Here is a 16,586-nt window from a genome sequence, read left to right on the forward strand (position 1 = left end):
TTGATTGTTGTTCATTGTGTATTTTAGGACAAACAAGGTGTGTTTTCCTTTTGTTTTGTTTGTAATTTCTTAAAATAAATGAATATAGAACAAATAATATAGTATTCCAATAACATGGTTCTCCATTACTCATGTCAACTCCTGAAATGGTGCGTGTTCAGCCAGACACCCGCGTGATTCTGTTATCTTGTATTCTAGAGGGTCAAAACTTGAGATTTTAACATCAGCTGTGAAGTTATTTCCCACAGTGAAATATGATTTAGGTCTTACATCAATCTTGCTCGTGATTTTTATTTATTAAATCTTCTGTTTATGAATTCCTCGCTTAGCCTTCTGCAATTGCAGACCAACTTCTGTTAGATGGTAGAAACTGGAAGGATAGATGGATGGTTGGATGTTCGTCTGTTAAAGTACCCCCTTTAGGACTGTATCACATTATTTTAAGGCGGCTGTAATGAGTTTAGGTGTTTGCACTAATTTCCAATGCAAATTAACTTTTTTCCCCTGAATTTAAATTAGGTTAAATGTGTTTTCTTTACCCAAGCGGGATTACTCCACTTTTTTTTTGTTCCTTATTGCAAATTATTCCTATTTGTCTCTTGTTAATTCTCATAGGAGACCAATTATTTTATCCTCAAAGTTGTATTTTAAAAATTATATTTGTATTTTTTGAAGAGTTTTGTATGACTAAATTAGTTGTTCAACAGGACAGTGAAATGTGACAGCATGCACACTGCTTAATTTAAGGTTAACTAACACTTTTCCTCTTTATCTTCTGACTTATATACTTAACAGTTTGAAGGAATCACCTTGTTTTTCTGCTTTGCCTCCTTCAGCTGCAATCACTGTAAGCACCAGGAGTGCTATTGCCACCCGTGTCCACTGCTTCTGTCCATTCATTCTGAAAGTCCCAAAAAGACAGCTGTTAGCAGGAGAATCCTACTTCTTCACGGTTTAAATGTTACAGATCAAGATCAAGCAGTTATTCTGTGTTCCTTAAAATACCTTTTCTATAAGCAACTATAGTCAGCTAATCCACTCCCTTAGTTCACACCAGACACAAAACCCCAATCCCAGCAGGTAATCTGATATCATTGCCACTCCACATCAGTTAAAGCTCAGATCATTTTATTCTTTGAATCCTATAGGCAGTTGGCATATCTGCAAGCCACTTTGCAACCATCATTTCCTCAGCTTCTCCATTCCATGCTGTCTGGCTTCATTAGCATTATGGATGTTGCCACTGATATGTGATTTTAGGTTTTTTCTACCAACCTGCCTGTGCTCTGAATACCCTTAGGTTTCCATGTATGCATGTGGGAGGGGATGTTCTAACATTTCAAAGCTCTGATTTAAAAGAAAATACACCTGAAAAGCAATCGTCATGCAGCCATCCATCACACGGATCAACAAGAACATCCTGCAAAATCTCGTTTCATGTTAGCCCCACAGTGCTGGGGTCTGAAATCAACATTTTGTTTGTCTGCACTCAAAGTAATTTGGTCTCGGTGTTGGTGAAATGTTCACTATACGGATTTCATTTATGTCAAATTTAATGTCAAAATTCTCTTTTTCTACACCCAAAAGAAAGAATCCTGAATGTTATTGAGTTTCTCACTTAATCTGTTTTTGGATTGTCAGTCAAGTTAAGTTGATCCTTCTGGTCACTTTACTGATGGATGCAAATATACTGTAAATAGCCCATAATTTATAATTATCTGACCCACACTAACTGAATGATAGAGTTCATTGTTGTACTGCCTAATTGTGTGGATGCTTTAAGCATCCACACAATCATATTTTCACGTAGAACAACCATTCAAACTTTAAAATGTTCTCAAATTATTGGGCTATTCAGGTATGATTCAGCTTTTTCAAATCTTTTACCGTTTTACTTTTATGCCTCTTAAAGTTTTCAGTTGCAAAATTGTGATTTTTCACAAAATACATGCGTTGTTATGGTTGCTATGCACTTGGCTTCCAGTGTGCCACTGAAGGTTTTGCAGTCTTCTCTTCATGTCCGAACAACTTCTTGCTACTTGCTCAATCTTCACTCAACTTCCACAAATTATACATCAAAACATAGGTATTTTTGCTGGGTTTCCGAAAATGTCACTATCATTGTTGTGGTATTCATAGAACTTTCGCAAATCTCCTCAGACCAACACAATGTCGGAAAACTCTCCATATAAAGTCAATGGAGAGTTTGTTCAAAATCACCGCTGCATTTCTGTAATGAGAGGCATATTCGAATCGTCATATCTCCTTAACGAAGCAAAGTTAAGACATGAGGCTTGTCCCGGTATATCTTCAGACACTCGTGACGCTCACAATTCAAGAATTTCTTTCTCACGTATTACCGTTCTGAAATGAGTTGGACTTGTTTGAGGGTAGGAAATTCGTCCGTCGCTCAGATTTCTTCAGATTTCAAACCCTGGAAATGAACCACTTTTTTCTCTCGTCATAACTTTTTGTTGGATTTCCACAGAGACCTGAAAATTTCCATGACTGTTCACCAAAGCCTGCTGTCTCTTACGGTGAAAGAATGATATCGATACTCCAAATAGATTTCGAGTTACAAAGCGTTGCTTGAGGGCAAGTCAAGCCAGTTTTTGCTTCGCTCTACTCAGTTATGGTGCATTAGAAGTCAAATATCTTTAATAATTCACATTTTAATGATAAATTGTCAACACTGGAAGATTCCCCCATCTCTTCTGAACAAAACGGTGTAAGAATGACCGCTCTAGCCCCTACGGTTAGGAAATTATGGTCATTTGTTTGAGGGGAGTCGTCACTATGAGAAATAGGCTGCAATAATCCTGTGCCTCTCTGTGCTGCGTGTGTAAATAGATGCACCTGTTTTCTGCCAAATATAGTATTTCTGATTATTTATAGTTTTTCTACTAAATCATAGTACAGTATTTCTGCTTTTTATAGGATTTGTGCTAAAACATAGTATTTCTACTAAATGTAGTATTTATGCTTAATCATACTATTTCTGCTTTTCATAGAATTTGTGCCTAATATAGTATTTCTGCTAAATTACAGTATTTATGCTTTTTATACTATTTGTGCTAAAACATAGTATTTCTACTAAATGTAGTATTTATGCTTAATCATACTATTTCTGCTTTTTATAGGATTTGTGCCTAATATAGTATTTCTGCTTTTTATAGGATTTTTGCTCAAACATAGTATTTCTACTAAATGTAGTGTTTATGCTTAATCATACTATTTCTGCTTTTTATAGGATTTGTGCTTAATATAGTATTTCTGCTAAATTATAGTATTTCTGCTTTTTATAGTATTTGTGCTAAAACATAGTATTTCTACTAAATGTAGTATTTATGCTTAATCATAGTATTTCTATATATTTCTGCCAGGTCCCCAGGCAGCCAATCCTCTGTGAGGACTGAGACATTCAAATTTTCAAATCAGGGCCTGCACGGCTTCCCAGCCAATCATATATGTGTCCTAAGGCATTCAAATTTGCATATTGGGGCCTTCATGGCTTCTAAGCCAGCCAATCATATCTGAGGGCTGAGGAATTCAAATCCACAAATCAGGGCCTGCACGGCTTCCCAGCCAGCCAATCATATATGTGGTCTGAGGCATTCAAATTTGCATATTGGGGAATTCGTGGCTTCTAAGTCAACAAGTCATCCATGTCATATATCTCTAAAAATTCATATTTTAATGATAAATTGTCAACACTTGAAGATTCCCCCATCTCTTCTGAACAAAACGGTGTAAGAATGACCGCTCTAGCCCCTACGGTTAGGAAATTATGGTCATTTGTTTGAGGGGAGTCGTCATTATGAGAAATAGACTGCAATCCGGTTGTTCAATGATGACGCGACGAATCCTACTTCCGGGTCTAAAGTAGTCTGCGTTTAATATGGCATTTGTGTTGTTAACATGTTTAATGTTATGTATTTTCTTCTATTTGATCTCAAAAAGCTCCTAAAACAGTCAGCGATCACTGTTGACCTCCCTCGGCTTTTATTACCGCTAATCATTTATTTAAGCTCAGTTTTTAAAACCTTAGGATGTAACTACAGCCCAGCCCATGCAGCAGTATATGAATGACTAACCTCGTATTGTGGATGGATTATCTCAGTTGTTCTCCTGGCTGAAGTTTGGTCCGTTTACAGCATCCTGCCATGCAATTACATTTGTTCCTGACCACCGAGAACACTCACGGTAACTTTTATCAAGTGGAAAAAAAGTTAGCTTGTTTATATTATGCTAACATAGCTGTGTCGCTAGCGGTCACGTAGCACATCATTATATACCAGCTAGCCAAACTTCAGTAACCCTACAAACGTCACTGCTGTTTAGCTTTCTGTCTTCATTTATGTTGGAAGTGATAACAGAGCTGTACGTTTTAATTTGTTTCCAAAACCCCGCAGTCAGGACATGCTATATTGTATTTAGATAGAAGCTAGCGAGCTAACTCCCTGCTAACTTCTAACTCCGTTAAATGTCATAAATTCTGTTTTCATGGATGCCTGGATGTTAAACTCAATTGTTACACCTGGTAGAGCAGAACGCTGATCATTAAAGATGAAAGACTTTAGACAGTTTTTCAACTCACAGTAATGCCATAGTGATCGTTTGATATATGGACCTGCAGCGGAGTTTAGACCCAGACACGGCTAGTGACGTTAGACTGAACAACCGGATAATCCTGTGTCTCTCTGTGCTGCGTGTGTAAATAGATGCACCTGTTTTGGCGGGAAAAAGTGCACAGGCTCTCTGATTGGTGGATTCAAATTCAGCAGCTCCCAGGCTGACTGAGCTAGAAACTTACTTCTCTCTCCCTGTGTGTGTGTGTGTGTGTGTGTGTGACAGAGAGAGAGAGAGAGAGAGAGAGAGAGAGAGAGAGAGAGAGAGAGAGAGAGAGAGAGAAGGCCTTTTAATGGGATGATCTCATTCTAAGATTCAAATTCAATATATTTAGACTGGTTGACTGAATTGGATCTTGTGTGTGTGTCTCTCTGTGCATGTGTGTTTCCTTATGTGTACATATTTCTGATTGTGTGGCTGTTATATATTTTTTTGCTGATTTTTTTCATTTAACAAGTATATTTGAGGGACCCTCAGCATGTTCAGCATTTCTTCAGCTGTCCATTTTGCTTTTCCAATTTTTCTGTTTAACTTATTACTATTGTGCTAAATCATACTATTTCTGCTATTTTATAAGATTTGTGCTTAATATACTAGTTCTGCTTTTTATAGGATTTGTGCTTAATATACTATTTCTGCTTTTTATAGGATTTGTGCTTAATATACTATTTCTGCTAAATGTAGTATTTATGCTTAATCATACTATTTCTATATATTTCTGCCAGGCAGCCAATCCTCTGTGCGGACTCAGACACATATCACATATCAGCCAGCCAATCATGTCTGAGATCTTCCGTTTCCTCTCTCGTCATATCTCAGCGACGGTTGTACAAAGAGCAATGAAAATCGCAGTCAAAGTACACCAAAGTCCGCTGATTCACCCAGTACAAGAATTATGCCTCTAGTCCACCTAGTTTTTGAGTTACACAACGTTTTGTAACTCCAAAAAAACGGCGTTTTTCGCCTCTCACCGGGATCTAATTCTGACTGCTCATCACCCTGTTTTTCAAAACGGCTCCTCTCTTTCCCAGTGGCGCAGTTGGTAATGACACGGGTCTGCAAGCCAAAGATCGTGGGTTCGATTCCACCTTGGTCAACATGTTTTTTTTCCCTACAAATTAATACACTGTCACAGACCAGTAATTCATATTCATCATTTATTACAATTCTGCAAACTTTTATGATTTTACCAGCTTTTCTAATATGGACCTCACATTCTTAACACTCCATGGCACAAATACTCTTCCCTTTAGGCTCTGTGTATGTGTGTGTGTGTGTATCAATATTTCTCCCATTTTAAAGTATTACTCCTCCATAATTGTATTTCTGTTAAATCAAAGTACTTTTACTACATCTTAGTACTTCTGCTCAATCATAGTATTTCTGCTAAATCATTGTTATTATGCTATATTGTAGTATTTCTGCTCAATCATACTATTTCTACTATATTATATTTTTCTTTCTAAATATAGCATTTCTGCTATATAATTGTATTTCTGCTATGTTATAATATTTGTGCTAAACCAGAGTATTTGTGCTGTATCATAGTATTTCTGCCAAATTATAATATTTGTGCTAAAACATAGTCTTAATTTAAAATTACAATATTCATAGTTCATCACAGTGTCTCTGGTAAATCACAGTATTTCTGCTATGTTGTACTATTTTTCTAAATCATAGTGTTTCTGTAATGCTTAAGTATTTTTGTCTAAATATATTCTTTCTGTTATCTTATACTATTTCTCCTAAATTCTTGTATTTTTGAGAAGTTATGTTTCTGGTAAGTTACAATATTTCTGCTAAGTTCTGCTATGCTATTGTATTTCTGCCAAGTATTATGTTTCCTCTAAGATATTGCAGTTCTGCTAAGTTATTCCATTTTAGCAAAGTTCCTTTGCTTCTGCAAAGTTTTTACAATTTCTGCAACTTTTCAGCTTTTTCAGCTACTTTTTGCATACAGCTTCAGCTTTAAAGCATCCACACTGCATTTTCGCAGGAAATGCAAATTTTTCTAGTTAGATATAAGATGCCCAAATTACTCAGCCAACACATGTACAACATATAGCACAACATATTTGTTCTTTTTCTTTTAATATAGATACAATCATTGTTGAAATTCACAGGTATTCTTATTTTTTGCCATCATAAAATGCAATATTCCCAGAGGCTCGAGAGACTTGAGATGCTTTGAGTCCAGGCTTACTGAGGTGCAAAACATTTGCTCAAGAAAAGATTATACCTGCAGCAAGAAAAGAGCAAGGAAGCAGAGGTGACCTCCATCATGTAGCCACTGTACAATTATTGAAACTGTTGAGAAATGTAGCCATCTGCCTCATTTTTGTCCAGTGCAGCTGACATTAGAGATTCAAAATCTAGCTGATTTATGATTTCATAAATCAAACTAAAGCCATGTTTCATATTTCCCGACCTTATTTAGTCCTCCTGCTGGTTTTGGATTGGTAGAAAGCTGTTACTGTCACTACCACTAGCCTAATGCACTAAGATGAAATTGCTGCAAAAAGCTTACTTTTTTTTTGCTCTACTGCCCTCTCCTTTTTTTCTGAGTGAGATCCTCTAGCCGACAGCACTCTCTGAGGGGGAAACAGCATGAGACTGAAGCAATTACAAAGTGTCTGACGCCAGAAACGCTCCTCTGGGCTCGAATTCTTGTAGAACAGTTCAGCCTGGCAGGGAAATAATATACATTTGTCATTTTTAATTAATCACGAGCTGGATCTGAGCTGTCCATCCTATTGTGCGTTCTCAGCTTTTCATTTCACTCACTTAAGATTCCACATAAGTTGAGTCTATGGCAGTGAGCGCCTCTGAAATGTAAAGGCATTCAAATGTTATATTTAATTATTTGCTGCTATTGAAGTAAGTTTTATCCCGGAGTTAATGTCTTCCAGCACTCCTCTGAAATTCATAATGGACCTTATGCCAGCGCCTGTAGTTTGCCTAGCAGATTGTTTTTATACTTTACTGAGTGCTCAGCTCACAGAGAAGCCCCGTTTTGATTAAATACTTCAGACTCCGTCTCCCAGTTTTTAAGAGGTCCACAACTATTCATCTCCATAACCCAAAGTATGAAAGGGGGGAAAAAATTTGAATCCCAACTGTAAGAAGTATGTACAATGATTTCTAAAAGATTCATAGAGAAAGCCCAATGAAAGCACACTGATAAAGATCATTTTCCAAGAAAAAGGCATTGTGGCCTTTCAAAAGATAAGAAAGCCGTTCCCTGAGTTAGTCACACAAAGAATGATAGGCTTTTGGTGCAGTGCAGGCATAATAATAGGGGACATGGGAGATGACTTTGAATGAGCACTACATACAGCAAGTTAAAGTAAAAATATGTCCTGGAATTGAGCTGACTTAACCATTTCCTCTGTAGAAAGTGGATCCTGGGAGACAAGTTCTTCCTCTTCGAGAAGTTAATAATTTAAATGAAAGTCACTGTACCTGTTTTCAGAGCATGACAGCACCTATAATGGATGGATGGGTCTGAGCATTTGACTATACTTCAGTAGGCATGTGTGCTGCCAGTGTTCGACTTTGATAAGAAGCCTTCCAAAGTGCCGTCTTAAAGGACAAGCGCATATGCTTTCCATAAATGCTTTCTCTCACTTTCTTTACGCTCAGAGGCACCTACAGCTCTACACATTGACAGAAAGGTAAAGACTCGGCTCCTGCTACAACCTGAGCACAAACCAGCCTTCTTTCATGACTCACACCCCTATAGTTTGACTGAACCAATGGGGGGTTTGTAAAAAACATAATTCTCCAAGGTCCCTCAAGTCACCTCTTCCCTCCGTGTAGCCAAAAGGAAATTGGTGTATTCAGATAAATACATACAGACTCCAAATAAAGGAAGGATATAGCTACTGTGATGCAAGTCGATTGGTTTATAAAGTTCTGTTTTGAATTCTCATCTTAAGCAATTCAGTTTTTTGCTAATTTTTTTAAACTGGTCAACATGAAAGGTGCATCTAACGAGAAAAATAGGACACTGCATGCTTAACTTCGTTTATTGCCCATTTTACTTCCATTTTACTAAAATGGGAACTTTTTTTCCAAGTAAGACATGAAACTTGCAATTAGGATTACACTCATCGACTACTTTCTTAGATAAGCCTGTTCAACTGCAGGGCAAGTATTTAATCAGCCAATCACATGACAGTAGCTCAATACAATTAGGCAGGTCGACATATTCGAGACGAACCAGGTGAAGTCAAATCAAATATCAGAAGACGAAGAAAAGTGATCTAACTTGATCTGAGTATTTCAGGACTTGCTCATCCTGAAACGATCTCTAAGGTTTACAGAGAATTACCCCAAAAAGACAAAATATCCATTGTGAGGTAGTTTTCTGACTGAAAATGCCCTGTTGATACCAGGCTGCTTCCGGAAGTAATGAAGCTAACACGAAGCAAGGTATGCAGAAGAGTACCTCTGAATACAGAGCATAGCAAACTTTGAAATAGATGGGCTACAGCAGCAGAAGATGATACCGTGTGCTGCTTCTGTCAGCTAAGAACAGGAAACAGAGTTACAGTTCACACTGATTCACCAGAATTGCACAAAAAAAACTTCCCCTGGTCTCACGTGACTCCTTTCTGGCATTTTCTTTCATTTTTTGGCATGAACAACATGAAAGCCTGGATCCTTGTATGGCTGCGTCAATGGCTGTGCCATGCCGCAAGGCTCAAATCATCTCAAACCGGTGTTTGAACATGACATGTCATGTGTGAGTGTGTGTGAGTGTGTGCGTCTGTATTTTAAACTGTAAGGTGTACCTAATAAAATGTCCATTGGGTGTAGAAGCCTATTAGAAAAATGTTGATGAAGTGAAAGTGAAGTGAGCAGGCCATGTTTTTTTTCTCTACATTCAGATGTGTTTGAAGAAGAAAAGAAAAGTCACTTCTGTTTGTCATTAGAAAAATGCAGGAAGCCTTTTTGATTGGTTTCATATTTCAGACTTTAATATTACGTCCATCTTTTATGTCTAGTCTATAAAAGATTATCATAAAATTCTTAGACATTTTAATGTTCAGCTAAAGTTGATACCTAAGTAGCCTGACACAAGAGAGCAAGAGTCATTAATCATTGCCGAACTTATTATTGCCAGATTCCAAACTAGATATTGAAGGCAGGAAATTGCTGTAAGTAAAGGTTTAGTGAAGTGGTGCTTTTCAAATAAGAGATTTTTTTTTTGCCCTCAAGGTTGTCTTTGGACAATACCCCTCACTGCCCGTCTTTCCCCAGTGCAGGAACAGGAGAAGTGAATGTTTGCAAACCTCAACAAAAGGGGTTACTTTAGTTGGAACATCAGAAACATCCTGTGGTTGATGTGGCTCATGAGCCACTAAGAATGAGCCCTATCAAACCCTACCATTTGCCCCATTGATCCAAACAAATCTGTGAGTTTGCTGGTGAAAGAAAAGGAGGAGGAAAGCCAGTACCGGGCACAGATCGATGGATCTTCAGTGACTCCTCACATGCTTCAATAAATACGAACAAGATGCTCCTCCACTCCACAATAACCCCGCATTCAAAACACATCCCATCTCTTTCCCCTCTCTCGCGGACTGACGTAATCCCTGCTGAGAACATAAAGGAGAATCTATTTATACGATCGGATCCTTTGGTTGCGTTTGATATGAAGGCAGGAGGCGATGGAGTCAACAGTGAAGGAATAAAGGAGAGAGCAGTTTAATGAATCAATTATATGGCCCAAGAAAAGGGGAATTGCTCGGGTTATTAGCTGTACCGGCTGAGCAAAAAATATTTCCACCATTACCCTTCTGTGAAGAATAGATTTTGGTTTCTTTAATTAAAGCTGTTAACCTCTCACAATCCAGTTCCTAATCAGAGAACTTGTATAAATACATTTGGGGAGCATGCAATTAGGCAACAGCTCCTCTGTGTGTTTATAATGAACACAAATATTACCATAAGACATATGTATACATTTAATATCACTTAGCTGCATATGAATTATACATTTTTAAACAACTCCTGGCTCCCAGAAGTAAATCAAAGGATGCGCTTTCCAAATGGGAGACACTTTTGGCTATCTCTAATTTCATCACTCAATATTTAGACTTGCTCAAGAGGAAATCTTTTTTCATTTGTGATATGAGTTTAGTCCAAATGTGCAGTAATGACAATTAGTAAAGTGGGTCACATGGGTTGGTTGTTTTTGTGAACATAAAGAGAATAATTACCCCAATCTAGAGTTCCAATCAGCATTAAAGGGAGTTCCAGTTCGTTATTGAGCCTTTGAGGCTGCTTTTAACACCAAATGAAATTCATGCAATGAATTCATGCAATGAATTTCATTTGGTGTGCAATTATTCATTTGTAATAATTACACATAGTCAATCAACACAACACAAGCCATGAAAGCAAACAAGTTGTGATAAATACAGCAACACCCTGCACATGTCCCAACTAATCATCAGATACAGTCACTGACACTGAGCAGAGCGAAGCTGATGCGCAAACATTTAAACTCACAAATAACAAGATTAGATTTAAGTTATCTTTTATTGTAGCATTTCAAATGCAGTGAACTTTTTTTTTTTTTTTTTTTTTTGCTTCAAGTGGTCAAAAGTCATCATCTTTTTGGAAAATATTTTAAAATCCATAAAGATCGACAATCAGATTTTGTGCAGACCTCAGGAGACTTGGGAACATTGTACTTGAGTATATATTCAAACTATTATAAAGAGCATAGAAATTAATGGAATGGTCAGAAAATCAGTTTAATGTCCCCACATTCAAGCTCACAATGTCAAAAAAAAATCAGTTGTACTTCGGATCGTAACAAGGGTTAAGCAACAGGTCAGACAAGAACAAGTCACAACTCTCTCTTCTATTTCATTTGCTAAATAAAAGGAGGGATGACAGCCAAAAGTGTTCCATATCATAAAGCTGACTGACGGAACAACACTGATCAGAACAGAAGAAAAAAAATGAAAAACTCACTCCTCATGTGTCCCCATATGGAAAACTAAATGTGTTGTGAAGGAAAAAAATGGTCCTGTAAGCTTTTTGCTCCCCGATATCCTTCTAGCCTCTCTAGCTTCTCTATTTTCAGTTTTAACATTTCACATGATAGAAAAGGTAACACTAAGTCAGCACTCACAGTTTTCTACCAAGTGATTAAAAATATGTTACTCAGGTCATTTGGAGGTCTGTACAGATGAACTGAGAGAAGACAAACCTTTAAATCTTTACTGCGATGTGCATTTACCTGTATCTGTGTTCCCTAAGCACATCTGCACATCTGTGACTGCAACTTTACCTGCCGCCAGTTTTAAATCTTTCTGTTTAGTCTGAAAATGTCAGGGAACGTATTACACTGCTATAAGATGTAATGGATCACCTACTGTACAGAGAAAAGCACGTAGGGTTATCAACCAGTTCTGCAGAAGTGGTATAAAAAATATTCTTCTTTAGGTTTGTGGAAAAATATAAATCAACTCTCAAAATAAAAAAAGAAAGAAAAGAAAAATAAATGAATATGTATTATAACAGGTAGAATTTTGAGCAGCACCGTCTTTGTTGATTATTGATTCACGTCATTGGTGCAAATGGAAATTTGGAACCTGACAGAGACTCAACTTTGAGCATCTTAGCAAACAGAAACTGTAGAATCACGCTTCTGTAAAAGTGCTCCAACCTCAAATCTGCCCAACATCATAGGCGCAATAATACAGGCATTTTTGCAGCAAAGTGCCAAACCCATACCAATTTTCTTCCCTCATTCTTTTCATAAATGCCTAGATTGGATCATGCTCCCCACTGCCAACAAATTAATGTTGCTGGCAGTGGGGGGCATGATACACTTCTTGATACAATGTTGCCATTGAAATGCACCTGAAGCAAGATCCTCCACAAAATTCTCTCTTTTTTTTAACTTTTTTGTGTGGCACGTTTGTCATGGTTGGTGTTATTGCTCTTCTTTGTGTTTCTAGTTTGCTCAGCCTTCTCTATGTAGCGAGCGAAAGCCACCGAGTAACCGCTAAGGGCCTCTATACTACTTGTGCAAACTTTCAGGCCCAAAGCTCTCACAGGAACGAGCCCAGAATAAACAGGACAAGAGGGTCAATATCAGTCAGATATGTTAAAATTTATTATTTTAAAAGAACACAAAGGGTTTGCAAAAGGCCTAAAACATCAAAATGGTAAAAAGGTCACTAACGACCACAAGATAGTGTTATTGGTGCAACCTGCCAGCAATGCAACCTGCCAGCAATGCAACTATCACCTGAGGGCTTGCTCTCCCTTGGCGGTCCCAGATGCTCGTTGCTTTAAAAGAAACAAATCCACCCCAAATAAATACGAGCCCAACAGAACACTTATCGCATGCACTAAGTGCTAGTTCAGGCAATAATTGGTGGCACTAAAAATCACTCTTAATAAAAACTTATTCACTGCAAATCCACACAGAGCACCTCTAAAGATCCTAATTCCCCTAAGGTAAGAGCCCCACTCAGGGATTGCACATTGCCCGACTAATATTGCACCAGCCCAGTAGAAATAAAAACAAACCCGGCATAAAAAAAAAAAAAAGTTTTAAAAGGTGACCCTACCAAAACCAAAAACACAACAACAAGAAGAAGGAGGAAAAAAAAAAAAAACAGCGACAAATTCACATGTGCAGCCTGCCCTGCAGGAGGCAATACAATATAAATTAGATTATAGTGCATCAATATACTTTTTTTTAATGTCAAATATATTAAGTTAACATACCTCCAGCAGACAACTGTGTTTGCTGCACACCTGGCTTATCTTGTGAAAATCACTACTAAAACATAAAATACAATAAACATCAAATACATTTCAACAAATTTAAAAAAAAAAAAAAAACACTAAAAGAAAAACAGCCTGTACCTCGAACCTCTGCTGTAGAGGTTTACAACAACTGTTTGTGTAGCAGACAATTAAAACTTCTCAGGCTCTTCACCTACTCACACAACCATTGTTCACAGCCGCTCGTCAGTGGAAATGAAGAGCACCTGCTGCTACTTCCTCTTTTATACCCTCCATTGGGTCCCCTGGGTCCTAAAGACTTCCCCATTACATCTATCATCATGTTTATTATTAGCTTTCATGTCTATTTTTTCCTTTTGTACTTTAAAGGTTACTTTTTCTGTCTCTAGTATAAAATTTACTTCCTGCTGTTGCACCTTTCCCAGCTTTGTGACTGTCTGCACCATCCTCTTTACAGTCGCCTGTATTTGATTGTTTCCACCTGTGCTTCCTTCCCACATCATCAATCACCCTCTCTGTTTTTGGATTTCTGTTTTGTTTTTTTGTTTACTTTGCCTTTTTATGTGACCTGTGTTTAGGTTCTCCCTCCAATACATCCTGACAGATTTGACACTAGCTATTTGTCTCATAAGATGACTGTATTTATTTATGTTTCTAAAACATAAGAAAAAATGCTAAATGAAACACATTCTCACTTGAAAAAAGAAGTATTATGAGATTGAACATAGGATTATGGTAGTCTTAACACTATAAAGTGATACAACTGATGCTGGCTAAGATCTGCAAGATAAATCTCCATATGAACCCCTTTATAATTGCCTCAGAACCAATATGGAAGTCACCATCTAGAGCAGGGGTCTCAAACTCCAGTCCTTAAAGGCCGGTGTCCTGAAACTTTTCCATGTGTCCCTGTTGCAAAACACCTGAATAAAATTAGTAGGTCATTAGCAAGAGTATAGAACTTGACTGCATGTTGAAGTAGCAGCCCCTAACCCTACTCAAGTAAAGTCAAGTAAATATAAGTGTTTGAAAAAATGTACTTCTAAAAGTAAAAATGGTAAATAAATACTTTTATTTCTAAAAGTACTTTTATTGCACCATGTTCATTCACTCATGAACTGCTGTAACATGAATCAAATCTGTAGAGTCTTGCTAATGACCTACAGTGGCTTGCAAAACTATTCGGCCCCCTTGAACAAACACCGTCCATCTAACCTGACTGAGCTGGAGCTGTTTTGCAAAGAAGAATGGGCAAGGATTTCAGTCTGTAGATGTGCAAAGCTGGTAGAGACAGACCCTAAAAGACTGGCAGCTGTAATTGCAGCAAAAGGTGGTTCCACAAAGTATTGACTCAGGGGGCTGAATAATTACGCACACCCCACTTTTCAGTTATTTATTTGTAAAAAAGGTTTGGAATCATGTATGATTTTCATCCCACTTCTCACGTATACACCACTTTGTATTGGTCTTTCACGTGGAATTCCAATAAAATCGATTCATGTTTGTGGCTGTAATGTGACAAAATGTGGAAAAGTTCAAGGGGCCGAATACTTTTGCAAGCCACTGTACTAATTGTATTCAGGTGTGTTGCAACAGGGACACATAGAAAAGTTTCAGGACACCGGCCCTTGAAGACTGGAGTTTGAGACTCCTGATCTAGAGGAACTTGAGCTTTTGACATACCCAAGAGCACATTAGACTTGTAGTCAAGACCACCTAAACCAAGCCCAAGACAATACCAAGACCAGAGGGTATCGAGACCAAGACAAGACCAAGACCAAGACAGACCGAGTCAAGACCAAGACAAAGTCGAGACGAGACCGAACCAAAAAAAGTCTTTAAAACTGAAGCCAGATGCTGCTTCGTTTAGGCATATTTATGTGTTTTTGCGATGCACTTGCACAGCCCTCCTCACTGCTGTCTACTGTCTCACTCACTTACTGAGAGGACAGACGCACGCTCCACTTGACTGTTGCGTCTCTCACACTCTCTGTTTTTCACATAATGATATTATCCTGTATCGTCACAGGTGATTGGCCACAATATGGAGGGATTGGAGCACAGCTGAGCCACTGTGTGAGAGCTGAGCAGCGAAAGGAAATTAAAATAGGAGCCAGCTCTCGCTCAATGGGAGTCGACTCTTCTGATTCACTACAAAGCACTCTCTAAGCACGGCTCTTAGAGCTGATGCTTTTGCACGTGACACATTATCGAATGTTACATTGTGTGTCATGGATACTGTTTACTCCAAATCTCCCGACCACTATGTCGATCTGACACAGCTAGACCAAGACAGCGAGAGCAAGACAAGACCGAGGGATCCGAGACCAAGACAAGACCCAAGACCAAAGTCCGTCGCGACCGAGACAAGCCCAAGACCAGGTCTCGAGACATCCAACTCTAGAGCACATCACCCATGACTGCACCTGTTCCATGTCCAGCTCGATTTCTGTATATCCCCTTGACCTCCTTTCATGTCGCCCATGCATTGCTTTGATTTGGACTACATTTTTTTTGTATCTAATTTCATTTCGTCATCAAGCCTTGAAAAAAAAAATCATGTCCCATTGTTACGGTTTGCTGACACAGTTAAAACATAAATGGGGCAGGAAGTGTGGTTTTCTTAAGAACGCACATTTCCTCTATACACGTAACATTTATCAAGTAAAATTTGTTCAAATGTTTGTATTTCACCTGGAACGCTTACATGAGCAAACTTTGTGGATTTACTAACGAAAATATTCTCTCAGGACACTTGATAGGATATGAGTTGAACTTACTCTGGTAACCGTTTGAGATTTGCTTTGTTGGTTTGGAAATCTCCCTCATGAAAAAAATTCAGCTGAACTGACATCGGTTCAACAAACAAAAAAATAATATATAAAATGTGGCAAAAACAAATGTCTCCTTGGATATTGATTTGTGTTCCAAAGTCACATCTGATATTTAGAGAGAGATGGAGGAAAAAACAAAAGAAAAGCCACTGTACTGACAGATTTCCATTGTGTGGTTCATTGTTTTTTTGTTTATCTTCAGTAGACAGACAACACAACACTGTGTCCTTGGGAAAAGTCAGGCAGAAAAATCCACTTCTGAGTGGCTTTCCCATCCCAGTAGTTGTGATTCAGGAGAGGAGTGAATGCCTCACCTAGACACTAGTGATGTGCGGATCGATC

At 38.1% G+C, this 16,586-nt stretch overlaps 1 protein-coding gene across 1 annotated transcript in view; it reads right to left on the reverse strand.

Annotated features, from left to right (window-relative positions):
* ptn (pleiotrophin) overlaps positions 1-16,586 on the reverse strand; it is a 64,717-nt gene that overhangs the window by 14,806 nt on the left and 33,325 nt on the right. Inside the window, exon 2 of the mRNA XM_080887691.1 lies at positions 810-901. Coding sequence (XP_080743817.1) covers positions 810-900 — 91 coding nt within the window. The 5' untranslated portion in view covers position 901. The remainder of the gene's footprint in view (positions 1-809; positions 902-16,586) is intronic.

This window comes from Rhamphochromis sp. 'chilingali', assembly GCF_963969265.1.
Source record: "Rhamphochromis sp. 'chilingali' genome assembly, chromosome: 7".
NCBI lineage: Eukaryota > Metazoa > Chordata > Actinopteri > Cichliformes > Cichlidae > Rhamphochromis > Rhamphochromis sp. 'chilingali'.